The 26,653-nt window shown below is 54.0% G+C and overlaps 1 protein-coding gene across 2 annotated transcripts in view; it reads left to right on the forward strand.

Annotated features, from left to right (window-relative positions):
* Positions 1 to 26,653, forward strand: part of COL4A2 (collagen type IV alpha 2 chain) — a 176,446-nt gene that overhangs the window by 120,298 nt on the left and 29,495 nt on the right. For both annotated transcript variants that reach the window (XM_049647211.1, XM_049647210.1), the window contains exons 17-28: positions 2,773 to 2,826; positions 3,695 to 3,761; positions 7,534 to 7,644; positions 8,147 to 8,296; positions 13,802 to 13,894; positions 15,026 to 15,189; positions 18,020 to 18,092; positions 18,184 to 18,290; positions 20,060 to 20,261; positions 20,615 to 20,674; positions 22,208 to 22,264; positions 25,517 to 25,624. In XM_049647211.1, coding sequence (XP_049503168.1) covers positions 2,773 to 2,826; positions 3,695 to 3,761; positions 7,534 to 7,644; positions 8,147 to 8,296; positions 13,802 to 13,894; positions 15,026 to 15,189; positions 18,020 to 18,092; positions 18,184 to 18,290; positions 20,060 to 20,261; positions 20,615 to 20,674; positions 22,208 to 22,264; positions 25,517 to 25,624 — 1,246 coding nt within the window. The remainder of the gene's footprint in view (positions 1 to 2,772; positions 2,827 to 3,694; positions 3,762 to 7,533; positions 7,645 to 8,146; positions 8,297 to 13,801; positions 13,895 to 15,025; positions 15,190 to 18,019; positions 18,093 to 18,183; positions 18,291 to 20,059; positions 20,262 to 20,614; positions 20,675 to 22,207; positions 22,265 to 25,516; positions 25,625 to 26,653) is intronic.

Raw genomic sequence — 26,653 nt, forward strand, 5'->3', positions numbered from 1 at the left:
GTCTCCACGGGGAGCTCCCCGGGGACTTCAGATGGACGTGGCCTCTGGGTCCGGCTTCCAGCCGGCACTAGCCCTAGACCCAGGCTCTGCTGACACTCTAACCCGCTCGCAGCGGGACCAGCGTCGACTCCTTCCTGCAACCTTGGCTTGTCTCACTCCTCCGGTTCCTGTCCTTTCATCCCAAAGTCAGGCTGAGAAGCTGACACCAGGGTTTCCCTAATTGCATCCACGTTCTCATGACATTCGTAACTGATGCAGGCACCCCCAAAGGCGGTGTTCCTGGAGGACGGCTGTCCAGGCGTACCCCAACCAAAGGCCAAAAAGCCAAATTCCAGTGGAAGGATTTCATTAATCAAGCAAAGAGACAGAGAACTAAGGCAACATCTACAAGGGACCCGTCTCCACTGCCTGTGGAACCGAAGTTCTGTCGTTCAAACTTTCATCGCTTGCCAGTGACAGGGAAATTATAATTACGGGTTTCTTCTACACCCGGCACTCAGGAGTTACAGATTTTTTTTTAATGCAGTTGGATACAGCTGCCCCCTGGAACTCGCTGTTTATGTGAGACAAGACACCCAGTTAGACACTGACCACCTGGGGCCTCTAACTGCTGTGGCCAGATGTTAGAACGGAAGGCCCTCATCTTCCAGGGGAAGACGGGGACACTTCCGGCCAAGTGGGACGTCTCTGTGGGGAGACAGTTTACTCAACCATACAAATAGGAAATGCCCAGGACATGTACAGATGGCAGAGTCCCTGCTTGTTAGGCCACACGGCACCTCAGACGTGACCACTGAACCTCGTCTTACTTGACAAGCTGCCATTACTCCTAGCGACCTGTTCAGTTACTGATCTAGTCCCCAGATAATTCCTCCTTGACCGCACAGCCCTTGCCCCCCCCCCCCCCCCGCCACCCCTGTTGTTATGTCTGCACAGAAACACAAAGACAACCCGTTAGGTGGTTGTGTTGACTCCTGGTGTGCCAGACAATCAGGGTTCCAGCTGCCTGTGGTCTCACGTGCACCTAAGTACAATCTCCCCCTTTTACTCTGCTGAGTCCTACATAATACTGAGCCCACCCCCATCCCCAGTCAATTACCTGCTGCTGAGAACTCACAGGGAAACTTCTAGATCATTGTTTTGGCTTTTTGGGGTTCCAGCAGCCAACAGGGAGACCTGTGGATCGATAGAGCCAATAGTGAGAGACATCCTGAGCACTCTTCCATTTTGCCCTTTCCCCTGTTGGTTTTCCGAAGCCCCCGGCTCATTCCAAACGTTTGCTCAGACGTGTTTCGGAAACGTTGGTGCTGCTGTGGCTTATGCAGCACAGGTGGTGAGCACGTTGTACGGAGGGGGTGTGGGGGGGTACTACCCACTACTGCCCAGTGATGGCGTCGCCCAGCCAGACGGCGCTCAGGCATGTAGCACGAATGCACGTCTGGCCGCCTCCAGCGCGGCGTCTGGGCTGAGTTGTTAGGTTGGCGCGCAGGCCGCTGAGAACTGAGCGCCTAGCTGCTCCCGTCATCGGCGCGCTCTTTCAGGACTCCGTGCCTGTCTCGAGAGATGGCCTCCAAGTAGGAGATTGGTGGGACCTCGGAGAAGTTTCCCTTCACTTCTGAATCGTCAGCTCCACCTAGTGTGAAAGGAAGTCCGTCGACATGAAAGGCCTGCGCGGAAAGCACAAAACCAACCCCGTCATTGCTCACGCTAAGCAACAGGACTTTCAGCATGTGTGCTCCCGCGTTCCAGAACATCCTGTGAAATAACCAGGCTGCATTTTTTACACCACTGGCGCGTGGTATTCTCAACTTGGGGCCTCACTGTACCTATTCTTTGGCAAGAGGGAATGAACTTCTAGGTTTCTTAAAAAGCTTTACATATATATCCAGCTATGATGTGACTCACGAGGGTGAACGTTCTCTTTCAATAAATATTCAAGCAGATTAGAAAGCAGCACTGAGCACTTTCTAAATGAAGAGAAAAATTCTAAATTAGGGGGCATTAATGCTCCTATTTGGTGCTCGTAAACATTTTTCAAAATCCCGCTTGGGGGAAGGTTTTAATAGATGGATCAATCATAAAATCACTGAAGGGGGGCAACCCGGCCCCAAGCCTCCTGAAGTGACGCAGTAGGAAGGACACGACACGCCTTGTGACTAATTCTCGCTCGGAAGGTGCACCTGAGCCCAGGGAGGGAAGCCTGTAGCGAGAACAGCTGCTGGAGAGGACGTCTGCGGGCTGAGGTGCACACTTTCCACCACTGCGAGGAAGAGTGGACCACCAGTGACCCGGTTTCTTCAACAGCAACAATAACAGAAGTTATGGAAAAAGTAGAAAGGAGGAGGCAACTCTTAAGAATTGTGAGGCCGGGGTGCCTGGGTGGCTCAGCCAGCTGAGCGTCCGACTTCGGCTCAGGTGGCGATCTCACGGCTCGTGGGCTCGAGCCCCGCGTCAGGCTCTGTGCTGACAGCTCGGAGCCTGGAGCCTGCTTCGGATCCCATGTCTCCCTCTGTCTCTGCTCCTCCTCTGCTTGCTCTCTGCCTCAAAAACATAAACGCTAAAAAAATTTTTAATTAAACAAAATAATTATGAGGCTTATCAGCCGCAGGTCACGTTTGGACTTTGAGACCACAATCAGGGAACATTGGGCACAGTGGGTAGTAGGTAATTTTCATGGGTTGTCAGTGTTGTCAGCCGTAATAATGGTATCGTGGTCACTTCTTTAAATTCTGTGTTAGCGGTAAAACTAAGCCCCGAACATCTTTCCTGCAGGGAAGCAAAGGACTGGATGGTTATCAAGGCCCGGATGGACCCCCGGGACTCAAGGTGAGCTCAGTTTTCCTGTGGCTGGAGGTGTGGTCTCCTGCCATCCACCCCATTGGAGGAGGTGTCCTCTGCCCTGTTTAACACTAGCTAAGCAAGCACACAACACCCCGCACTGGACAGATGATACGAACACAGACTTATCGGTCCCGTGTCCGGACCTCACAGTGCTACACACCACACAAGGCACATGGAGGGCACACTCGGGATCTGCACCCGGGAGCAGAGGGGACCAGCGGGGCTGTGGGGAGAGGCTTTATAGTAACAAGAGGGTGGGGTATCCCCTGTCCCCAGGGGGGAGTATGATTGGCTTGCTCGAAGAATGGGCTGGCAGGGAGGTGAGGACCAGTAGGTTGAGGACCCGGTGGGGTGCAGGTGGTCGGGTGATGGGGCTCCAGCCAGGCGGGGAGACTTTCCTGCTGGTGGGGAGCGTATCTGGTGAGGACAGGGGCACTCCGCGGTCAGGCCTTCGGGGGCCCCGGGAGGCTCGAGGACACCAAGGCAGCACTTGGAAGTTTCGGTGTCACAATCCAGATCAGGGTACAGTTGCATCGTTCCCAGCTTGGGTGTGGCTGCAGCCTGGTATCCGATGGGTGGCTGGGGTACCGTGACCAACAGGGGAACAGTCTGCCCTGCAGAAAGTCGTCCCCTGCCCGCTTCTGGTGTTTGACAAGGACTTCAAAGTGAGGTTGGTGCCCTGCCCGCACCACTGCCTCTTGGTGTGTCCGGCTGGTGGCTGGGATGCCCGGGCATCACCACAGCACAGGGCAGACGGTCCACATTCCAGCTTTACTCCCTGGTACTAAGCGTAGTTTCCCAAACTCCAAAAGGCGGGCCTCACGTTCTTCCATTCTCCTCTTTCTTCCTCCAGGGAGAAGTGGGCGACCGCGGCCCCCCAGGTGCCCCTGCGTACTCGCCTCATCCCTCCCTGGCCAAAGGTTTGTGTGTGATTTCTCCTGCGTGTCTACATCGTACAGGATCCTCTTCTGTCTCGGACACAGAGTCACAAACTGGCAAGAGAGGCTTTCTGAGTAAAACAAAGCAAAGCAAAACAAAAGATGTTTAGAACATAACCTTTGGAGAATATCAGTCCCATGTACAACTTAGCTGAAATGCTTAAATGTGGTGTCACAGAGAGGCGCTCGTTTCACCTGTGCCTAAGAGAGCGCCCTCTGCTGGGCGAGCCCTGCACTTCCGCATACGTCGTGCAGATTCTGGTTTCGCCACCTGTAAAGTCACTGGAGAAATCCAGTCCTTGGGCACATCTGGCCTCCCTGACGGCGGGAGTCCCAGCCGCCTTTGCTGGTTTCTGCCGCACGTGCACCAAGATGTTTACGGCCCCTCCTGGCCAGTCTGAAGCCGGAAACTGGCCATAATCCATAATCTGTACACAGCCACCTCCTTTCAACCTTCAAGGAATCCCCAGGTATTTGTGCATGATGGACTGCCCAGGAGAGGCTCCCGGTGCCCCAGTTGACCCCTGAGTGTACATGAAAGGTTTTGCATGTGTCACAGCTAATGCCCATCTCGTGATTTCACTCAGCCTCCCAGATTGGCAGGATCATACCAAAATACGATTTTAATTCTGTGAGAAGAGCAGTGGGCTCAGAACCTTTTTGAATGTGAGTCCTTCTAGGTTCAAAAAAAAACCTGTTTTCAGTGCCCCCTCTAAGTAATCATATGTATATTTACTTATGGGTGATTCACCTATGTTGTGCAAAGCTCCAGGGATTTTGGCTGCTATGGTTCACTACTGTATCCCCAATTTCTAGAACAGGACCAGGCAGAGAGTAGGTTACCTGAACGGCTGAACAGTGTATGTACTAAATAATGCACATCAGGAAACAGTTTTACTTTTTTTTTTTTTTTAAATTAGAGTAGGGTACATCATCTTTTTATTATGAAAGTACCCTTGCTCTTTTTTTTTTTTAACATTTATTTATTTTTGAGAGTGAGAGAGGCAGAGCATGAGCAGGGGAGGGGCAGAGAGAGAGAGAGGGAGACACAGAATCCGAAGCAGGCTCCAGGCTCCGAGCTGTCAGCACAGGGCCCGACGCGGGACTTGAACTCACGGAGTGTGAGATCATGACCTGAGCTGAAGTCGGACACTTAACCGACTGAGCCACCCAGGCGCCCCAAGAGTTTTACTTTAAAAGAGTTTTTTTTAACTAAAGATGGTCTAATGTTTTCTTCCTGCACCCAGTATATGTCCGCGGGTCAAGGACTCACTCTCCTGCTTGGTGTGAACCATCTGTCAGTTTAAGAACAGCCTTTGCATGTGCTTATCCGCTGTTGGTGAGAACTTAGACTAGCACAGGGCTAAGGACATCCCGGCAGAGCCCCCGAGGGAGTTCTCTGCAGGGTGGCATTGAAAGGACACCACTGGCCTCTCTCCGCAAGAACAGCTGTGTTTTGTGCATTCTTGCGAATTAACACATACCGGTAAATGGGTATATTTGGAATCCCTGCTCAACACCTCAGATCACCCTCCCTGCGCGGCTGGTACTCATGGAGTCCATGGGGTGTCCATGGACTGCGACATGCCTGCCAGGCCAGAAACCCCAGTAAGAGGAACATGAGGTTGATGTACTGTCAGTGGTTTTGGGGAAATGGAAATACTATCCTTGAGGCTTTGGGAACATAATTTTTTAAATTAACGTTGGCGATTTTTCAAAAACGTTCACTGCCCAAGAGCCCAGCATTGATCTAGCTTCCCCTGTCCACCACCCTGTATTTCTAAAACCACACTGGGAAGGCGATGGTTTTAAATTGGTGAGCTGGGGAGCGCCTGGGTGGCTCAGTCGGTTAAGTGTCTGACTTCGGCTCAGGTCATGATCTCGCGGTTCGTGAGTTCAAGCCTCATGTCAGGCTCTGTGCCGACAGCTCAGAGCCAGGAGCCTGCTTCCGATTCTGTGTCTCCCTCTGTCTCTGCCCCTCCCCCATTCATGCTCTGTCTCTCAATAATAAACAAATGTTAAAAAATTTTTTTAATTGGTGAGCTGGCAGGTGAGGGCTCCTGACACAGGCTGATGAGCAGATTCCCTCAGCGAAGAAAGGAAAATAAATATCTTCACAAAGTAGCTTTGCAGGAGCTCGTCGAATCCCAAAGGGTGGAGGAGACGTGTGCTTCTTTTTCCCTAATGGTTGCAAAGTAACTGGAACAAGTCCTGCTCTTCTTCCAAACAAATGAGTCTGTGGTTTGCACGTTCATCGTCGTCTCTCACTCCATGCTCATGGCGAGCGTTTCTTTAGGGCTCACCGGAGCCTGGGCAGGGGTCTGAGTTGTTAGACCATGATGCTTGTTAATTGATTTACTTTTCCTAACCACCCCTTGAGAGGGGGCCTGATGTTAGTCCTGTTTTGCTGGTGGATAAATTGAAACACAGGAAGTTAAGCAACTTGCCCAAGGTCACGTAGAATGAGTGGAGGAGGAGCGTTCAGCACCCCCCTGACCCCTGTGCAGAACCCAGCACCCCTCCCCTGCCCCGCCCTCCGCAGGGAGCCGAGCCCCAGCACAGGTAGCCCAGACTCACACTCTCCACCCGCTTGTACACAGGCACACGGGCATCCTTAATTCAACGATTTGCTTTTGAGGTTAAACAAAAAAATTAAAGATCCCATGCAGAGTGATGGCTTTCCTAACACTTGATAATCCCTATGCGGTAAAATATCATATTGTCTCATCTTTTCTCTCATCTTTCCCAGTTGTATTCCAGGGGAAAAAATGTGTTGCACAGTAAAGCATTGCTGTTGACCTGCACAGAACACAGCGAGGCCGCTCTGTGTGTGTGTGTGTGTGTGTGTGTGTGTTTGTCTGTGTGTGTGTGTGTGTGTCTGTGTGTCTGTGTGTGTGTGTTTCAGGATAGGGTTTGTAAGAGGGCTCACATACGCTATCCCTCCAGCAGACAGCCAGGAAAAGTGGAGCTGGGCTGGAGCTGGGGCTCTGGGGACGAGGGGCCTCACGCAGGAAGCCACCCTCCTCACTTCCTGGTCTCCCTGCACGGAGCCTGATGCACGGGGGGATCCCCAGGCCTGTCGTTTCTTTCTTTATCCCCACTCTAGACTCAGCTGCTCTCCCAGCCTGACCCCTGTTCACAGATCCCCAGCACTCCCGCCAGAAGCAGACGCTCCCCTGATCACTGCTTTCCACTTGGCTGATCTCCTCTCCAGATCCCCTTCTGCCACTGTCCTCTGCCCTGTCCCTCCTGTCTCCTGTACCCTCAGAGGGCACCCGTGTCCAACTGCCAGGCTGCCGTGTCCGTGAAACCTGAGTGCCGGTGGCATGAAGCCTCACGTGTCTGTAAAAGTGGGGCTGTAGCTCTCCCCCGTCCCCCACGGCTTTATGCGAATCAGTCAAGTATTGCACACCAAGCCCAGTGCACACAGCAAAAGCTCCACAGTGTCACCTGTTCCTATTATTTTTAATCTCTACGGTCCCTCAATGTCCGATTTCTCCCCAAAATAATCTTTCCCCCTTTTGAAACCTCTCTGTCATTTTATGATATTTATGGGAATCTTGTATCGCTCCTATTTGATTAGGAATGAGCTCCTCGAAAGCAGAGACCCCATATATTAAACATTCGGACCCCTGCCATCCTTCGGTGTATGAGATAAACGAGTAAATACATGTTTGGTTGGTGAAAGTGTGCACGTCTGAGGCGGGTCCTGGACAGCGTCCTGTTCTCATTTCGAAGTCTGTCTTGATTCCAGGTGTCAGGGGTGACCCAGGATTCCCAGGGGCCCACGGGGAGCCAGGAAGCCGGGGTGAACCAGGAGACCCGGGCCCACCAGGCCCCCCTGGCACGTCCATCGGAGACGAAGGTAAAGGCTCCCTGGTGTCAAAAGACCAAACGTACGTCCCCTCGGGTCCCCGTACTGACTGCTCAGCTCTGCAGCCGGAGTCTCTTAAAGACGAGGCTCAGGAGCTCTAACGGACTCAAGTGCATGCACCCAGTGTCTTCCCGGGAGCGTTGGGCCTGTGACAGTGACCCTTCCCCCCGCCCCGCCCCACCCCCCGCCACAGGGCCAGGCTGTGTGGTTGACAAGTAACCAGCATGATGCTGTCAGCTGGCCGGGAGGAGCGTGCACAGCCCTCAGACGTCGTGGCCACACTTACGACTCTCAGACCATTGTCGGGGGGCGAGAGGAGGGGCTTTTTTAAAGTTGAAATACGGTGATGGGACCTTCCAACGGCATCGACCCTTAAGGTCCTGACCAGACTGTAAATCTGCGAGTCCTGGTGGCCTCCTGGGGACGGGAATGCCAACACACACGTTACACGTCACAAGTCTCATGCTGCCGGTGGTCACTGTTGGATTTTCAGATGGCAAGAGAGGTTTACCAGGTGAAATGGGCCCCAAAGGCTTCATAGGAGACCCAGGCATCCCCGCACTGTACCCCGGCCCTCCGGGAACCGACGGAAAGCCAGGGCCCCGAGGACCGCCAGGGCCTCCCGGACTACCTGGGCCAGACGGTAAGTGGAAGGAAACTCAAGAGTGGTGGTTTTCGTGTTCAGACAAAGAAGCCTGGCCCCAGTCAGATCTTTCCTGGGGTTTTTCTGCTAAATAATTCCGTGAACCAACGTGGCAGGCATCACGCTAGGGTGAGGCAGGTGCTCTGGGATGCAAACAGAAAGGCTGGTGATGGAAGGAGGGCACAGCCTGGTGAATCTGTTGAGTATCAGCAGGCCCGCGGACATGACCCAGTAGGGCTTGGCTGGCTGTGGGTCCAGTGAGGTCAGCTCTCCAGTGGAAGACCTGAGCCGCGCAGTCTGGAAGCAGGTGCACACTGAACGCTGTCGGGTGTCTGTGTGGTACATTCCATCACCTTCTTCCAGGGTGGAGCCTTCCTGCCTTGACTTGTAGCCTCTCTCCTCTGTCTTACTAACAATCCAAGCAGACTTGATAATCTGTCTTCTCAGCCCACTTGGAGCCTCTCACTGAACAGTTGATAATAGTCGACAGGAAGAGGTGACTGCGTTATCGTAACAGGAAGTGGCCGCCGTTGGCCCAGGTTGAGACGCGAGACTCTGAGCGTCTGTAAACCAGACAAGCATGAGCTTCTGGACCCCACGCTGCCTGGGGGTGTCGCTGAACCGTAGCAGAGTGGAACTTCCAGGTTCCGATGTTACCCTGGCTCATCTTTTAGCTGAGGGTGCCCCCAGGAGGCAGGGAGACAGGCAGTCTGTCTTTGTGCTTGCCATCAAAAACGGTGATCTTTGCAGCTTCTGAGTTTAAAGTGCTGTTTTCGACATTGTAAAATCCCCTAATGGGAGCGTTCCATCCCCTCAAGAGTTTGGATATATGAGGCCTTAGAAGAAAACATGAGCGCCCAATTTCTTCCCGTGTGATATGGTCCATAGTTTGTCAGCCTCCTTTCGAAACATCTGACTTTCAGTTCCCTGGCACCCTGCCCCATCCCAATAATCTCTGGGAGCTTCCTGTCTTCGGAGAGGGGGAGCCTCACATTGCCAACAGGTAGTGTTGGATTTCAGTGTAAAGGTCAGGTTCAGATCTGTGCTTTCGGTGCTTTGGGAAGACTGCTTCTCTTTGCCATCTCTAGAGGAAAGATGTTGGGGGCTAGAGAAGTGTATCTGCACATACACCTCCCATTGAAAAATCAGCAGTCCCGGGGGCGCCCGGGGGGCTCGGTCGGTTAAGCCTCCGACTTCGGCTCAGGTCATGACCTCACAGTTCATGAGTTCGAGCCCGCTTGGGGCTCTGTGCTGACAGCTCAGGGCCTGCTTAGGATTCTCTCGCTCTCTCTCTCTGTCCATCCCCCCTACCAGAATAAATAAACTTTAATAGAAGAGCTGTAAAAATATCAGCAGTCCCCTCTCTGATTCCACTTGGTGTTGCACAGATTGCTATGTAATGTGGTTCTCCTGCTCCAACTCTCCTCTGACTGGCAAAGCCAAATTGTCACATTCTTCTGGAAATTTTTAGGTGCAGATATTTCCCTGGGATTTGCCAAATCATTTGAGCAGTGTTGTCTTTAATATATTTTTAGCCTGGAAGTAATATTTATTCCTGTGACATCGTTGATAATGGCTAAGTTTCTGTGAGCATGATATTTCCTGAGCAAATGTTATCTGTTAAGTTTTCCTCTCTGGGAACAGAACATGATGTGTTAAAAATTTTTTAAGCACGAAGACTTGCCTCTTCAGAAGACTGACTGAAGGCTGACCTTGCCCCAATTCCTGTAACCAAATTTCGTTTTGCTAAAGATACAAACACCATCTTGTTTTACAAATCCTGCTCGGTTAAGACCGTGATTTGCTAACGTCAGTTAGCTGTAAACAAATCAACCACTTTCTTGTGCGTATTTTATCCACAAAATACATAGAATAGTGTCCAATAACTTTTATCAACTTATGATATTAAAAGCATAGAACTTAAGTTCTCCTTGAAATATTTATTCTCCCCTGTGAGACACGTTGTTTCCCAATTGCTTTTGTAAAGCGATCTCTTGCACAAGAAGTAGCCAACCACAATGGCCTCTTAGGATTTTTGTGCATAATGTAATATCAGTGACCTTGATTCCCACAGAGCTCTCCAAGTCTCCCCCTGGAATGACATTGTTGGATTCCTTTCCTGTTAACCGCATTTCATCCTGCTTTATGTGTTGCTACTAATGAAAACCAGAATTCTTAGCCTTTTGCCGTTCCCTGTAGAATCAAACCGTGTTGGCAGTTTTTCTTCTCAGCTAAATACTTTGCTCGCTCTTGGTTCGAGCCGAGTTCACGGAACCGAGGATGGGGGCAGTCCTGTCGTTTTCTAGAATAAGTCAGAATGCTCACAGCTTTGTTGTGGCCACTGGCCTCTTCAGGAGAATCATCCTGGAAATGTCTAAGAGGTGCCCTGCTGTCCTATAGGACTTGTCTGAAGTTACGAATTTATTAGGCAAAGAGAGCACTTAGGAAAGAGGCAGGATGGCCCCTTACGATGGCCACGCCGTGCCTCTGTGACTGGATTTGCAGTGTCAGCAACACCCAGTGTTTGTGTCAAACGTAAAATGCCAACATCCCTGAGATATCTGTGGCCACACGCCTACCTGTGCTCTGCACTTCTTACAACTTCAGGAGATGTAAAATAAAGCCCACAAAAAAAAAGTATTATAAAATAAAAAGGAGGCGTCTGGGTGGCTCAGTTGGTTGAGCGTCCGACTTCGGCTCAGGTCATGATCTCATGGTTTGTGAGTTTGAGCCCCGCGTCGGGCTCTGTGCTGACAGCTCAGAGCCTGGAGCCTGCTTCAGATTCTGTCTCCCTCTCTCTCTACCCCTCCCCCGCTTGCGTTCCGTCTCTCTCTCCCTCTCTCTCTCTCAAAAATAAATAAACATTAAAAACATTTTTTAATTATAAAATAAAATAAAGCCCCCAAAGTCACCGCAGCCTGAATGCCCTTGGCCTGGTCACCAGTGACCTGAGGAGCAGGTCCCAGGGCTCCATCTTGCTCATGGGCACAGGATGCAGGTGGCAGGCTTTCTTCATGGGTTGGCCCTCTGTGCCCCCCCCTCCCCGCTATCTCACTGGCTGTTCTCTTCAAGGCGCCTTTGCTGGCCCCTCCTTCTCCCGCCTACACAGTCTGGGAGGTGACAGGGTTCCTTGAAGTTTGGTCTTGGACCCATGTCTTGTACCCCCACCCACTGGACCCCCCAGTTAAGGTGACCTTAAGCTCAGGCCGTTTGCCCGCACTCCCTGTGTCCCCGATCCAGTTCTGTATTGAGCCCCCAACTCTCACAAACTGTCATCCGTCACATGGCCGCCTGGCTTGTCTCACAGACATCTCGAACTTTGTGTGTCCACACTGAACTCTGGGTCTCCTGCCGCCCGGCTCCCCGACCCGACACACCCCGTGCTGGGCCTCGTCCCTGCCCCAACACACACACACACAGACCCGGAGCTTGGCCCACAGCCTCGCTCGCCCACACACTGGACCCATCACCAGGTCCCACGGACTCTGCCTCTGCAGTCTGTCCACCACTTTTCCCTCACGCCCCCTGTGCTACTCGAATACACACCGCGCGTGTCTGCTATAGTCAGCCCGCTCATCACCAGCCTCCACTCAACTGTCTGCAAGGGTAGCATGTAGATTTTTAACCCATAAACTCGTGTGATGTCCCCCCTCAGAACTCCTTAATGGCTCCCTATTGCCCTTGGAGAAAACCCCAGCCCCTGGCATTCCCCTCCAGTTCCTGGCTTTCCTCCCACCTCAGGGGCTCTCGGGTGCGCTGTTCTCCCCGGAGCGATCCCCGGTGCCCACGCTCGGCCAGCTCCCTCTTGTTCCTTGGGTCCTGGGCCAGCGCCTAGACCGGGCTTTCCTGACCCCCCATTCTGAACAGGCTGTCTCTACTGCTCTCCCTGACAGCTCCCTGTTCACGTGGCACCGGCCCTCATTTGAACTTCCGTGTGGGTTTGTTCACTAATGTGTGTCTGCTGTGTGTCCACGCATAAACCATAGGTACCGTGAGGGTCTGCGGTTTTCTCTCCAGCTGCAGACACGGCACCTGGCTCACGCAGGTGCCGGATGGGACAGATGTTGGACGCCTGAGAGCAAAGGAGAGTGATCATCTTGAATGCGTAGGGAGAGCGAGCCACACGGGACAGTAGTTGTCGCCACCCTTCCATAAATATCTATCCCTACTTGAGAGGCTGCTGACGTTGAAATCCTGGTGTCCCTCTGCCAAGCAGTTAGCAAACGTTAGCACGGGTGTTTCCTCTCCTTCCGGTCTCCCTAGTGGCCTGTTTCCCTCTCCCTCCCTGCGGAATGGCAGCATGTGTCCCAGTGCAGGGCGGGGGAGGTCTGGATCTGGGGCTGCGAGCCTCACCGGGTTTGGCCCTGAGGACAGACGGGGTAGGGGACCCTCCAATCCTTCCGGGCCCTGCTGGTGTCTAGGAGTGCGCGGCTCGTTCTCACCACAAGGTGGCGCTGCCGTCCAGTAGACGCGGCCAGAAGGTGGGTGGTTCTAATCCCTCCACATATTCCTGCTCGGAATTAGTTTAGCAGAGCTTCTGAGGGGCCCTGAGCCTAGTTACTGGGGGTGAGGGTCGGGAAAGGGGAGGTGAGGTTGCCGGAGCCACATGGTCCCCTGTTCTCTGCATTAACTACACAAACCCGGCTGTGCACCTGCTCCAGGGGGATAGTTAGAGAACCGAGGTAGTTTTAATATCTTACTCTGTTTTCTGTCTTTTGGGGACACCAGACTTGTGTTGGTCTTGGATTACAAGCCTTTAGCACATAAACAAATATGTGGTCGATTACACAGAAATATTGTAAAGATACCAGTTGTCCCCACGATGTATAAATGCCCATAGAATTTTTTACATGTAAATTGCTTTTTTTTTAATTATTGTAAAAGAATGTGTTTACTATTCAGAGTTTGAAACTATATAGAAGACTAAAAAGAAGAAAATACAATTAGTAAAAATAAAATCTTAAGAAACTAAAAAATAAATCACTTTTTTTGAAAAACAATAAACTAAGGGGCACCTGGGTGGCTCAGTCAGTTAAGCCTCTGACTCTTGATTTTGGCTCCGGTCATGATCTCGCAGTTTGTGGGTTCGAGCCCCACATCGGGCTCTGTGCTGACAGCACGGAGCCTCCTTAGGATTCTCTCTCTCTCTCTCTCTCTCTCTCTGCCCCTCCCCTGCTCATGCTCTATCTCTCTCTGTATCAAAATAAATAAATTTTTTTTAGCGGAATAAAATACATGGTAGAAAAGTGAAAGCCTTTCCTTGGACTCAACGTTTCCCAAAAGCAAAGGTTTTTATCTCTAGACTTCAATAGAAAAGCTGAACACCTAGCCCCTCTCATTTCCTTGCATCCCTGGGAGCTGTGGCCACAGAATGGCCCAGAGGGTGTCCTGGGATGGAGTCACACCCTGTTGGGGGACCTCGCGGTAAGCCTTCCAGCACTGGGTCCGGGGAGACGTGGGGTCTCCACACCGTGCTCACGGGCCGCCCTTGGATCTTCTCCTTAGGTTTCCTTTTCGGCCTTAAAGGAGCGGAAGGAAATGTGGGCTACCCTGGCCCTTCTGGTTTCCCGGGGGCTCGCGGACAGAAAGGCTGGAAAGGTAAGGAACGTCGAGGGCACCGGAGGAAGGGCGGGAGGCCATGACCCCTCTCACTGGCTCTGACGTGAGACAACCCTCCGCGTCCCCCTGCGCCTCCTTTCTCCCACGGTGTTACCGGAGCCGAGGTGCGTGGCACCCACCACCCGGCCCTCCGTCTGCGCTCCCTCCTCCCATCTGTGTCTCCGCCTGCACCACTGAACCTTCTGGAAGTGCGGAGCCCGCTACAGAGCCAATGAATCCATGATTCCTCTAAGGGCTCAGCGCCAAGGCCGCGTAACGAGCACCTGCGCAAGCTTGTCCGCTACGGAGTTCCCTTAGACTAGGCCTGGCTGCCCATCTCCCCGAGTTAGGGACTAGTCACCACAGGGCAGACGCCCTGGGCTCACCCTCGATGCTGGTGGAGGTGCGGTCGACCGAGCAGAACAAAGGAGTTTCTGTGTACAAAATACCCCGCGCCTGGGGGACGCTCCGTCTCTGGGAGGCGGCCGCCCAGGGGCCCCAAGCAGCACACCCCAACCTTTGTGGCTCACACGGGACGTGAGGGTGTGTTGGCGCCCGGGGGAGGGGAGGTGGTGACTGCAGAATCACTCACCATGGAGGGCTGCAGAGGACTCCTCCCGTGAGCTCCCGCCTGCCACCTGTGCCCTGGGGAGCACCCGCCACCAACAGTGGGTTCCCCGGGCCCCGCCACAGGCACACAAAGAAGGGAGGTCACAGATTTCTTCCCTCTCACCCGGGATCCTGGCTCTGAACCCACCGCTCCAGCCAGGCACACCGCCCCCCACCCATGGCCCCCCTTTGTCCCAGACCCTGGAGCCTTGTCCGCCCCCCGTCCCTGACCTGGGAGGCCCGTGGTGGCCTCTGGAGCCCCTGTTCCTCAGCTCCACACACAGCTCTGTAAACGGCCTGTTGGGTAACATGTTGGGTAAACGTGGCAGGGTTCTGAGTCCCGGGGAGTAACTCACATTCCTCATCCAGGAAACGGGGGTAATGGGTAACAGTCCCCCGAGCACGGGAGGTCCCCGAGTGCCCCCTCCTCGGTCCAGCCCCCACCGCCCTGGACTTCTGCCCCCGGCAAAGCATGTGATTCACGAGCACATAGTGAGTCTTCCCGCCTCCCTTGTGTTGCAGGTGACGCTGGGGACTGTAAGTGCGCAGAAGGCGACCAGTTCATCGGGGGCCTCCCGGGGCCACCAGGACCCAAGGGCCTTCCAGGCATCAACGGGGAGCCTGGGAAGAAAGGGAGCCAGGGAGACCCCGGCCAGCATGGCATCCCTGGGTTCCCAGGGTTCAAGGTGAGACACCAGTCCCATCAGAGCTGATAGGATGTCCTTGACGGCTTTTGTCTATTAAATGAACGCAGATTTAGACCAGCAATGCTCACCCCCCGCCCAGTGCTCCATCCAAAAAGGCCACGTGCTCCGGGAGGAACCTCGAAACGTTCACTGGTGAGAATGTGAACGGCGTGGCCACTGTGGAAGTGTCCAGGACAGGCAACTCTAGAGACAGGAAGCAGACAGCAGTCACCGGAGGCTGGGGGAAGGGGAGGGGCAGTGAGTGTTTCATGGCTCTGGGGTTTTCTGGGGGAGGTGATGAAATTATATAATAGTGACAGTTGCACAATCTCGCAATTATTGCAGTTGTTTTCGTTGCACTAAAAAAACCCCAAATTGCGTGCTTCAAAATGGTAAATTTTATGGTGTATAAATTACATCTCAAAAAAATTTTAAAAACCTAGCATTTTGGATGTAAAGCATCTTACAGAACATTCAGATTTGGTACAGAACTGATTAAGCATTTTATGAAGTCTCTCTGAACCAGATTAAAAAGTGAGGCCCCCCCCAAGTAAACCATGAATTTACACGAGTGTGTGAACTTACCTGCCCATGGATTCCTTGTGTGTATCACACCTTTATTTTAGATCACACCTAGGATTTTAGTTCACACCGATGAAAAGAATATCTGTAGATCTTTCCTGGGCAAGAGGTTTTAACCAGTGACTTCAAAGCCAGTATCAGCTAAAGCCAAAGAAATTATACAGCATTTATTTTACATAAGAGACAATCACAATAGACTTATAGTGTGGAAAGTCTATCATTTTACTTATTCAGCCAATAGGGGAAAAGTTGCTCAGGACACTTGACCAAGGACAGAATGACCTGGCTGTGTGACCTGGTGCCGGGGAAAGGCAGCCACACGCAGCTGCTGATACAGAAGGTTCCGACTTATAATCGCTTTGTGACACAGGAGCTTTGAGGGCGAAAGGAGTTCCAGAGCACCTGTTCTCTGCTTCACACCTTGAGATTCCTCAGGATAACACAGTACTGTTCAACTAGAACAGTAGGGGCTATGATACCGTCTCTGGGCAGCTGGGTGGCTCAGGCGATTAAGCGTCCAACTTCGACTCGGGTCGTGATCTTGCAGTTTGTGAGTTTGAGCCCCGTGTCGGGCTCTGTGCTGACAGCTCAGAGCCTGGAGCCTGGTTGGGATTCTGTCTCCTCCTCTCTCTGCCCCTCCCCTGCTCATGCTCTGTCTCTCTCTGTCTCTCAGTAATAAATAAACGTTAAAAAAATTTTTTTTAAATGATACCGTCTCCCAATCAGGGAGTTCTCAGCATGTAAATGCATATGCGGTGAGAGTTCCACAATTACTACTGGCCAAACTAGTAGGATCTTCGGCTGTTTATAAAATGATCGAGTATCTCCTAGAAGCCAAAAGGATCCCATTTTGTGCACCGGGGTGTCTGACATCTTCCAAGGGTACACGCTTCCCCCAGCTGTGTGACACACACCCACGGCATTTTTGTTCAGAGACCTCGGGTATCGTGCTTGTTGTCCTGCATTTAATTATATGTTTATATGTCTGGCACGCCTGCTACAGGAGAAATGCCAGGGATGGTTTCTGGTTTTTTTACTGCCTGTGCTGCTAGAGTGTGGGAGAGTGAAGCATGGGAGTCAGTCAGTAAGTGAGTTCATCCATCCACCTGTTTGCCCAGCACCTACAGACTGAGCGCTGTCTGTGTGCAATGCGCCCTCCCGGACTCGGAAACAATGTTGCCCTTTTCCGCAAAGAACTAAATCAATAAAGCAAGTATCTGTGGAATTTTTCAGAACAGTCCATTTCATTAGACCAACACTGCAAGTTCTCATATTCTTGCAAATAACAGGCAAGATTTCCCAGAAACTAGCACATCACACATATTAACATCCTGGCCTGTGAACCTGCTCCTTTCTCCCCACTGAACCTAGACTGGATTTTGTGACATAAAATGTGATGTCCCTGCCATAAGCTTGTCTCTCAAGTATGATTTTTTTTTCCCAACCTTAATTTCAGTCTGGAAGACGAGCCGTCCACAAAGCTCTCTTTGTCGTTCTCAGTATTGAATGAGCACAAACTTGCCTCCTTTGTACGTGGAGGCTTGGATTCTAACTAACGTGCTGAAGATTTAGCAGCCTTGGGTTTGTCTTAGGTCACCGCTTCTCAAGAGTTCACGAGCATGTGAATCCCTGGGAGTTTGTTAAAACACACATTCCTGTTCCGTACCCCAGGGTGGGGCCCAAGGTTGTGCCTTTTTTTTAAGTTTATTTATTTATCAGAGACAGAGAGAGAGAGAGAACAAGTAGGGGGGCAAAGGGAGAGGGAGAGAGAGAATCCCAAGCAGGCTCCATGCCGTCAGCGCAGAGCCCGACACGGGGCCCAAACTCATAAACCATGAGATCATGACCTGAGCCGAGATCAGGAGTCGGACCTGTAACCAAGTGACCCGCCAGGTGCCCCAAGGTTCTGCATTTCTAATGAGCTCCCAAGAGAGACTGATGCTGCTTGTCGGCGGACCACACTTTGAGTAGCGAGATTCTGGTTTTCACTATCCAGCCACGTATGGCTCCTTCTGTTAAGTTTTCATTATTTGAAATTTAATTCGGGCGCTCGGTGGCCATTTGTGGCTGGTGGCTCCCAGACTGGACCACCAGGTGCAGAGCATCTCACGCATGGCAGAAGATCCTCGGGGGCAGTGCCAGGCATGATGTTGGAGAGGTTCCTGAGCTGTGTGAGCCGAAACTTGTCATCTTCCCTGGCATCCTTAACAGTGTGAAGGAGGCAGAAACTGTGTGTTTGCTCCCACAGGGCGCCCCTGGCAACGTCGGGCCTCCAGGGCCCAAAGGGGTGAAGGGCGATTCTCGGGCAATCACCACCAAAGGTCAGTCTCTGGGGTCTGGCAGTTCCGGGACCCGCGGTCCTTCCGTGGCAGCACCTGGGTGAGTACAGTCACACCTCAAATCCCTTCCCAGGTGAGAGGGGACAACCAGGTGTCCCAGGCGTGCCTGGCCTGAAAGGTGACGACGGTGTCCCAGGGCGCGATGGGCTGGATGGATTCCCAGGCCTCCCAGGCCCCCCTGTGAGTATCTCGAGTGAGGGGCTGGGTCCACCCGGTGCAGCCTGTGTGGTTTCATGAGCACAAATCCTGTCCATTACGAAGCGGGGAGTTAGGTCGGAAGCCACGCCCAGAGGGAACATTCTAGGCCAACCAGTTAACAGGTGTTTCTCCTGGTGGAGGACAGAATGGGAGCCTGGGGTGGCGGCCGCTTCCTCCCGAGGCAGAACCTCCTCCAAGCTGTCCCCCGGTGCTGGTGGCCACGGCTGTCCCTCGTGTCTCCTGCCTGTGCCGACGCATCAGCTTCCCTCTGCGTATCTGTCTGTATCTGGCACTCCCGTCTGCAGGGCTCCGCCTCTCCTTACCCCGATCGCCCTCACAGACCCTCTGTCCAGAGCAGCCACGCTCTCAGGCAGGGGCATCAGGACTCCAGCGTCTGGCGGGGACACAGTTCACCCCGCGACATTTCCTTCTCAACCTTACGCCGCGGTTCCCTGTAGCGGCTCGTCTGCCGCGTTCCAAAAGCCAGGCCTCCGCTGTGCCCAACGTGGGTCACTTCCAGTGTGGCCCTCGCACGCTCCCAGTGCGCTTCTCGTGGGCTCCCTGGAAACACCTGGATTATTCATAACCTAGTATTGCTTTTTTAGTTTCAACCCTGAAAACCGTTTCCAAAAAGAATTCGCGCGGCCCTGTTGCATTGGCACGCTGCCGCCTCCGAGCTGTGCCTGAGATGGGCGGGAAACAGTGAGGGGCCATCACCTGTCAGCACTGAGTGCGGGTCCAGCCTGGGGTCCTAGGATCCCAGCTGGGCAGGGAGCCTCAGGGGCTTGGGGAGGTGGGGCTCTGCCCTGCACGGGCTGCTGCCTGCCGTGGGCGCGTCCCGGCCTCATTCTCGCTTGGACAGATGGGCTGGGATTCGCCAGCATGGCTTTGCACCGGCTCATCCAGATAGGCCCAGCGTGAAGCCCTCTGTGTTTGCCCCTGACCTGCTGACAGCCATCCTCTGACCCCCGTGCCCACAGTCCCCTTATCTCTCCATTGCCCCCTGCCTTCCACACCTGCTGGGTGGTTTCATCCACAGGGAGCACCCTGCAGGGTTGTTGTTGTTTTTTATGTTTATTTATTTTTAAGAGAGAGAAAGATAGAGTGCAGGCGGGAGAGAGACAGAGAGAGAGGGAGACACAGAATCCGAAGCAGGCTCCAGGCTCTGAGCTGTCAGCACAGAGCCCGACGCAGGGCCCGAACCCACAAACCCTGAGATCATGACCTGAGCTGACGTTGGACGCCTAACCGACTGAGCCCCCACGGCACCCCGCACCCTGCCTTTTTGGTCCTGTCTCACCTCCTTATTTCCAGTGAACACACTGCTCCTTCTGGCCCAAACCAGACTCCTTTCTCCAACGACGTATCACCCCTGTGGATAGTGGACACGTCACACCTGCCTCATCATGACAGTGAGAACAGTCTGTTCCTACTCCTGTTGATGATCTGGGCTTGCACCTAATTCCCCCTCAGGATTCTTCCTTGTGAATGAAGGTCCCGACTGAGGAGGGCGAGAGGCTTAGGAAGAGGAAAGCAAATACTCAGATTTGTGTGTCTCCCGTTGTGTCACTCGTGCACAAAACCTGCCTTCATCCCAAGCTCGGTTAGACTGTGACTGAGGCACCTGTGACTCTCCACCGTCCTTCGGCTCTGTGTCCCTCACACACAACTCAGGGGAATGGGAAGGAGAACCGGGATATGGCCGTTGAGGTTCCCACGTATTTTAAGAGATAAACTGAATTTTCACGCAGGGTGACGGCATCACAGGCCCCCCAGGGGACACCGGTTACCCAGGAACACCGGGCACGAAGGGCGCTCCAGGAGAGAGGGGCCCCCGGGGATTGGGCCTGCCCGGCCCCAAAGGCGAGCACGGTTTCCCCGGAGATGTGGGATCACCTGGACCACCAGGCTTTCCCGGGCCCGCTGGTCCCCCGGGTGCTCCCGGACAGATAGGTACGGAGGAGTCCTCTCTGTATCTTTCAGTCGTGGGACCTTCCCCTTCTTCAGCAAATGTATAAATTCCCCTGGCGTCACGGGACAGTCCATGTTGCACCATCAGTCATGGACACAGACAAACCAACGCGGGGTTTTCCTGGCCGACCACAGTCAGGTCACCCTCGGGTGGGCCTGTCCCTCCGGTGCCCTGGTCACGGGGGCTCCACACACCGTTCAGGCGTGCGCTTCTGGATTCCCTGCCGTCCCAGCCCCGCCCCCCACCCCAGCCCAGCAGCACCCGCCCTTGGATAGGTTGGCAACTCTCGGTTGCTTCAGAATCGCCTCACCCCTGCATTGTGTCTTGCTCCCAGACTGCGATACAGGTGTGAAAAGGCCCATTGGAGATGACGGACAGAAGACCGTGCGGCCAGGTACCATGATGGAGACCAGGAGGCTCTAGGACACTTGAAAGATTTGGGTTTGTAAGATGGGCCACTAACGAGTGAGTGGCTGCCGTGAGCTCCCGCAGGTCGGCACCCTTCCATCAGCTCGTCATCCGGGGGAGGGGACGCACGGTGAAACACGGACCTGCCAGGCTTCCCACCGGTGCGAAGCCCCAGGCTACCGTGCTGATAAAATACTGTCACACTTAGAGTGTATGCATACATTCGTGTGTGTGTGTGTGTGTGTGTGTGTGTGAGCTGTATTCTCTGGCTGTGTGTGGTGAAAACTGCTCCAGATGTCTGTCAGAAGAGAGTGTGGTCTAGTGATGAATGAGTGCTAGAAAGCACAGGGGCTGCCCGATAACAAAGGGATGTGCAGGGACCCTGTGCCGAGGCCTAGTGGTGGCAAAACAGAGGGGAGAGATGCCATCGGAGGCGGGCCCAGCCGGCACAGAGGGCCAGAGTCTCCAGGGCGTGTCAGGAACCGCAGTGGGAAGCCAGGAGGTGTCCAGAGTACGAAGGGCGTGCCAGCCTCGGGAGGGTTTTGAAGAGACCGGCAAAGAGGTTGGCGCAGAGTTCAGGATGCTCGTAGAACATGTGGCAGCAGTAGGTCCCAAGCGGCCGACCAAAGTTTGGGTGTGAGCCTCAAGATCGAGGTCAGGGTCGGAGACGTAGCATCAGGACGTGTGGGTCTCCCGCGTGAGGTGGGGTGGACGTGCGGGGACAGACCAGGCATGTGCGTGCAGAGCAGGAACGTCACCTGCAGGCCCTCGGAGAGCTGGTGGGAGCGTCCCTGGGCATGAGGGTCTGGGGGGGAGGCCGTGCCCTCGGGACATCCTGTCCCTCTATTCTGATGAGCTGGGCTGGCCAGCGTGCACCTCGGGGACCCCTCGTGCGTCAGAGGAGGCCAGGGCCTGGGCAGACAGACAAAGCACATCTTGGAGAGCTGCTGTGTCTGTGAGGGGCTCTCTCAGATGAAGGCCACAGTACCACCACGTGATGCCCCCACCCTCGTCCACACCGCCCGAAAGTGACTGCAGCCTGGGTTTCATTTCTCAAAGCAGCTAACGCACGTGGCCAATTCTGAAACTATTCAAAGTCACAAAGCAGAAGTCAAAGAATTCCTTTCGAAATTGCAAGCTGTCTCCATCCACTGGTGACCGTTCCCAGACACAAGAAAGGCAGTCACACTGACAGACTAGGATGGACCCAGACTAGCTCAGTTGTGCCCAGGTGTCACCCTAAGTGTGGGGATGTAGCATCGCCAGCCCCGGGCTGGCTTTATTGGACTGGGTCGACTTCGTTGGCCTTAGTACTGATATTCTGATTCATTGCACAGTGAAACTATACCTTCCTTTACGTTAGAATCAAGATTCATTAAATTGTTAAGTTACTCTGATCACAGAGTGGTAGCCGGTTTTCAGGGCTGGTGCTTCTGACCTTGGCAGGGCCCACAGCCGTGAGAGTCGGTGTGAATGATCGTGCCCCAACTTGTCTTTCTTTCTTCCTGTTTCTTCCCAGATTGCGTCGGAGGACCCAAGGGAGCGCCAGGCCTGCGGGGACCCCCAGGCCCCACAGGTAAACGGGGTGTTTTCCAGCCTCCCCTTGTGTCCTCCTCATCCTTCTGGCCCCTTTGCTCATCCCCCCGCTGCCCCTGCACCCCTCCCCGCCTCTGGACATTGCCACGTTCCACAACCTTGGCACATGACCGCAGACCTCAGTCACCTGGGTAGGGAGGCGGCCTTTTCCTCTTCGCCGTGGAAAATGCGTGTGGCGACTGACGCCTAGTTGAGCCCCGGGCTAGAGGAGCGAATTCTTACTGCACAGAACCCAGCCCCCACCACGGCACCAGCCTCAGTGGGCACCAAAGAGTGGCAGAGACTGGCCCACCGCTTCCAGACTGGAGGAAGCTCGCTTCTGTGCCACTTCTCCCCCTTGGTGTCCCAGCCTTTGTGGGACGAACCTCTGGGAGGGGATTGTTTGTTCTGGGTTTTGACGGAGGGGAACAGAAGTTCACAAGGCCAGCGGTGCATCTCGGCAGCCCCATGTGGCTACTGGCACGGACCCATCACCCAACCAAGCACCCGTGTGACTGGAGCAAGGCTCTCAGTGGCAGAGCCCAGTGTGGGAAGCCGTCCACGCCCACCTGCAGCGTGTGTGGCTTTTCAAAAAAGATAGCGGGCGGGGTCGGGGCAGCCCCACCACTGGGTGATGCCCAGATGTCTGTGTCTGTCAGCCCGGGACAGAGCAGTTCAGGGCCCCGGGCAGGTCCTCCTCCGGGCAAGGGCGAGAGCCTCGATCACTCAACAACTCGCTCGGTGCTGAGAGCGTGGGGCGCGTGGCCAGAGCCCTGCCATGGGGTCCGGCTCTCACGCTAACTGACAGCGGGGCCTTGGGCATCTCTCTCCTCCCTTGTGGAACTTTGTCCTCTTAGCTGTACCAGAGGACTAATACAGGCGTTCTAGACTCCTCCCACTTTGCAAACGATGCCCTTAATACTGCACATGATGCGCTGGGGCTGAGGTCCAGTGTCAACTGTGAAGTGCGGTACTGAGCCAGTGCGAGACAACAGTCAGAACTGGAAAGTATGTTGCCTCACGGTGTGCGTCCCCAGATCCTAAGGACATCTCCGGGACTCACGGTGATGCGGGATCCGGGGACAACAGGACGAAATGCAGAAGTGTCATATGCACGGAAAGCAGTGTTAGATGTCCCTGTGTTGTCCTCTGAGGACCCAGCGTGTGTCTTCCTCACTCCGTTATCTGCATTATCCTCCCTGCTCTAGCTCCGGACGACTGTCTGTCTGCAGGCTTTCACACGGCCACTAATACCGGGGCCCTGGGGTCAGCAGCCTGCAGAGGGACCATTTTCGGCAGAAACTGGGTGGAAGCAGGGCCCAAAATACACAGGAATTGAGTCTGAGGGGAGGATTTTGATTGCATTTTAAGGACATGAAGCTGTAAGGAGCTCATAGAGTCCACGTGTCTGGTGCAGACTAACCCTCGGTCCGGAAGGTGATTGTGAACTTGCACAAAAGGGTCTGTGGTGCTTCCCGCTCGTGGAAGGGACGTGCCCGTGACCCCGTGACAGCAGGACAGCCCAGAGGCCGCGTGCTGGGTTGTGTGTCCTGTTGGGGCTCGGCTGCGCCCGCCCTCAGGCCCCATGGTGGTTTCCTTTCAGAAACGGACTCACCTCACGCACCTTCACTTCAGACAACCTGAAAGTGTGTCTTTTGCTTTGTTTTGTCCTGTCTTGTCTGTCGAACTTGGTGCTCGCGTGGGACATCCTCTGTGCACAGCCCTGTCATCCCGTTCCTCACTCACTCATGTCACAGACTCCCAGGCGTATCGGAGTTCTGAAGGAGCACGTTGCTGTGTCTCTGGGTCTGAGCCCACCCCGTTCGTCATAGAGCGGCAGGATTAGACCCGCGGAGTCATGTGTTAGCAAGGACGTCGTTTGACAGCGACTTCTGGTCCCCACTGAGCCTTCCCCGTCTCCACGGCCCAGCGTAGGGGTCTGTTTAAAGTCACTTAACTGTGCTGAGCAGCTGGTGATCTGAGGGGGACGTTTCATCAGTGGAATGAATCTGTGCATTTATTTGCAGTGAGTAGAGGTGAGCTTGTGTCCTCACCCCGTGTGACCTCCCGAGTCCAGCCTTGCCTCGATGGGAGTGTCAGGGAATGGGGCCCCAGAGGGGGCCTGCTGGGTGCCACACATGGCCCCCTGCTCCCCTGCCCCAAGGGAAGGGTGCCCACAATTCTCTCATGACTTCTTTCTGTCCCCACATAGAAAAATATTGAGAATTCCAGGAGGCTGGCTTTGGCCCCGTCTACGTGATGGCAAAGCTCCAGCCCAGCCTCATACTTTCAAGGGCACCTCTAACGGGACGGCAGCTGGAGAAGCTAGAACCCCTAGTGAACCTACAGACCTCCCCGCCCATCCCCTCGCCGGCCCCTGCCCTGCACGCTGCCTCGCACCCGGCAGGGAGGAGGCTGCTGCTCTCACTAGTGTTTGCAGGGAATCTCGGTGATTCCCGGTGCCCAGCCACCTGCAGTAGGCAGGTGTACTGGCTGTGGTTTCCGAGAGTCTCTGATGGAAGGGAATCTCTGAGGCTTGGACCAGACAGACACAGAGACGCCCGGGGGAAAATCCCTCAAGTTTGCTTCCCATGGGAAAGGATTCAGGTCAACAACATCCGGTAGTAAAGAATTAGTTCATTTATTTGGTGTGAGGTTTCGTCTGGTTTTGAGTTTAACACATTCATTATAAGTAGTATAAGTCAACATCTCTCAAATCTGGATAAATTGGCTCTGGATGCAGCAAACTCGAGGGAAGACTTCAAGTGAATTCTGGTAGCAACTGACCAATACAGCTGCCGTGGTCTGTGGGGTTTGCAGTGGGATGTGGCCAGAGGTCGGAAGTGCCCAGTGTTGAGGGGCGCCTGGGGGGGCTCAGGTGGTTAAGCATCCGACTCTCGATTTCAGCTCAGGTCGTTTTCTCACAGTTTGTGGGATCAAGCCCTGAAGCAGGCTCTGTGCTAACAGCAAGTAGCCTGCTTTGGATTCAATCTCTCTCTCTCTCTCTCTCTCTCTCTCTCTCTCTCTCTCTTTCTCTCTCTCTCTCTCTGCCCCTCCTCTGCTTGCACTCTCACTCTCTCTTTCAAAATAAACTTAAGAAAAATACGTGGCATTTTACATTCACATTACCCGTCCTCATCATTTCCTAGACCATGCTAAGTCAGGTGCTAGACCTGACCATCTTCCACGCATTTCCGGCTGGGGGTTGCACATGGGGCTCTGACCTGTGTCCTGCTTTCTTCTGTTTGCTTAGGTGCCAAGGGCCTCCAAGGGATACCAGGACCCTCAGGAGCTGACGGAGTACCAGGGCTCAAGGGTCTTCCAGGAGACCCAGGTCGTGAAGGATTCCCAGGACCCCCAGGTAAGGCAGGGGCGGACCCCCACACGACCCTTAGGTTCGGGAAATGACTGTGTGTGGCATGGGTGCCCCAGCTCTATTGTCTTTGGACACTTAGAAGCTTTCAACGTGTGCTCAATGACCACTTTGTTCTTGCGGTTGGGAAATTAAATTCTTGACGTTCCCATCACTAATGTCCTGCTGGAGTTTGCATGAGACCCCTGCAGCTCCCGGAGGAGAAAAGAGGTAGGTGTGCAGAGCAATGTCCTCTGGTTGGTGTGAAACATTTTGAGGGCAACACAACGCTCCCCTCTTCTGGGACTGTCACTAAAGGCATGGAGCCCTCGGTCGTCGATTCCAATCTGCTGATCACGCACCAGACACCACACAAAGGACACTTGTGTTCACTTTTCACGGCACTGCCTGCTCACTCTTCAGTGGGCGCTTGTCTGAGCAAATGGTTCCATCTACATTTGACGTGGCAAAGAATTACAGAAACGGTGGGTGGCTAAGAGAGCATGAGACGGCAGGGAGTGAGTGTGTTGCCAGTAACTGATTGTGGGGAGACGTGTCGGCACTCCCACTGACATGGTCCCGTGTCCCCAAGCACCCGCCGACAAGGTCCCATGTCCCCAAGCACTCCCCGGCACGGTCCCATGTCCCCAACCAAGCACCCCCGCCACAGTCCCGTGTCCCCAAGCACCCCCCGGCACGGTCCCGTGTGCCCAAGCACAGGTGCCCCACGCAGTTGTGTCTCCAGCAGTGTGAGCGGGCATGACTGTGTTACTTGGTGTGCAGACGCACACAGTTTTAGAATCGTGTTATTTTTTTTAAAACAATTTTTTTTAACGTTTATTTATTTTTGAGACAGAGCGAGACAGAGCATGAACGGGGGAGGGGCAAAGAGAGAGGGAGACACAGAATTCGAAGCAGGCTCCAAGCTCTGAGCCGTCAGCCCAGAGCCCAACGCGGGGCTCGAACTCACGGACCGCGAGATCGTGACCTGAGTTGAAGTCGGACACTTAACTGACTGAGCCACCCAGGCACCCCAAA

This window comes from Panthera uncia, assembly GCF_023721935.1.
Source record: "Panthera uncia isolate 11264 chromosome A1 unlocalized genomic scaffold, Puncia_PCG_1.0 HiC_scaffold_16, whole genome shotgun sequence".
In the NCBI taxonomy this organism is placed as follows: domain Eukaryota; kingdom Metazoa; phylum Chordata; class Mammalia; order Carnivora; family Felidae; genus Panthera; species Panthera uncia.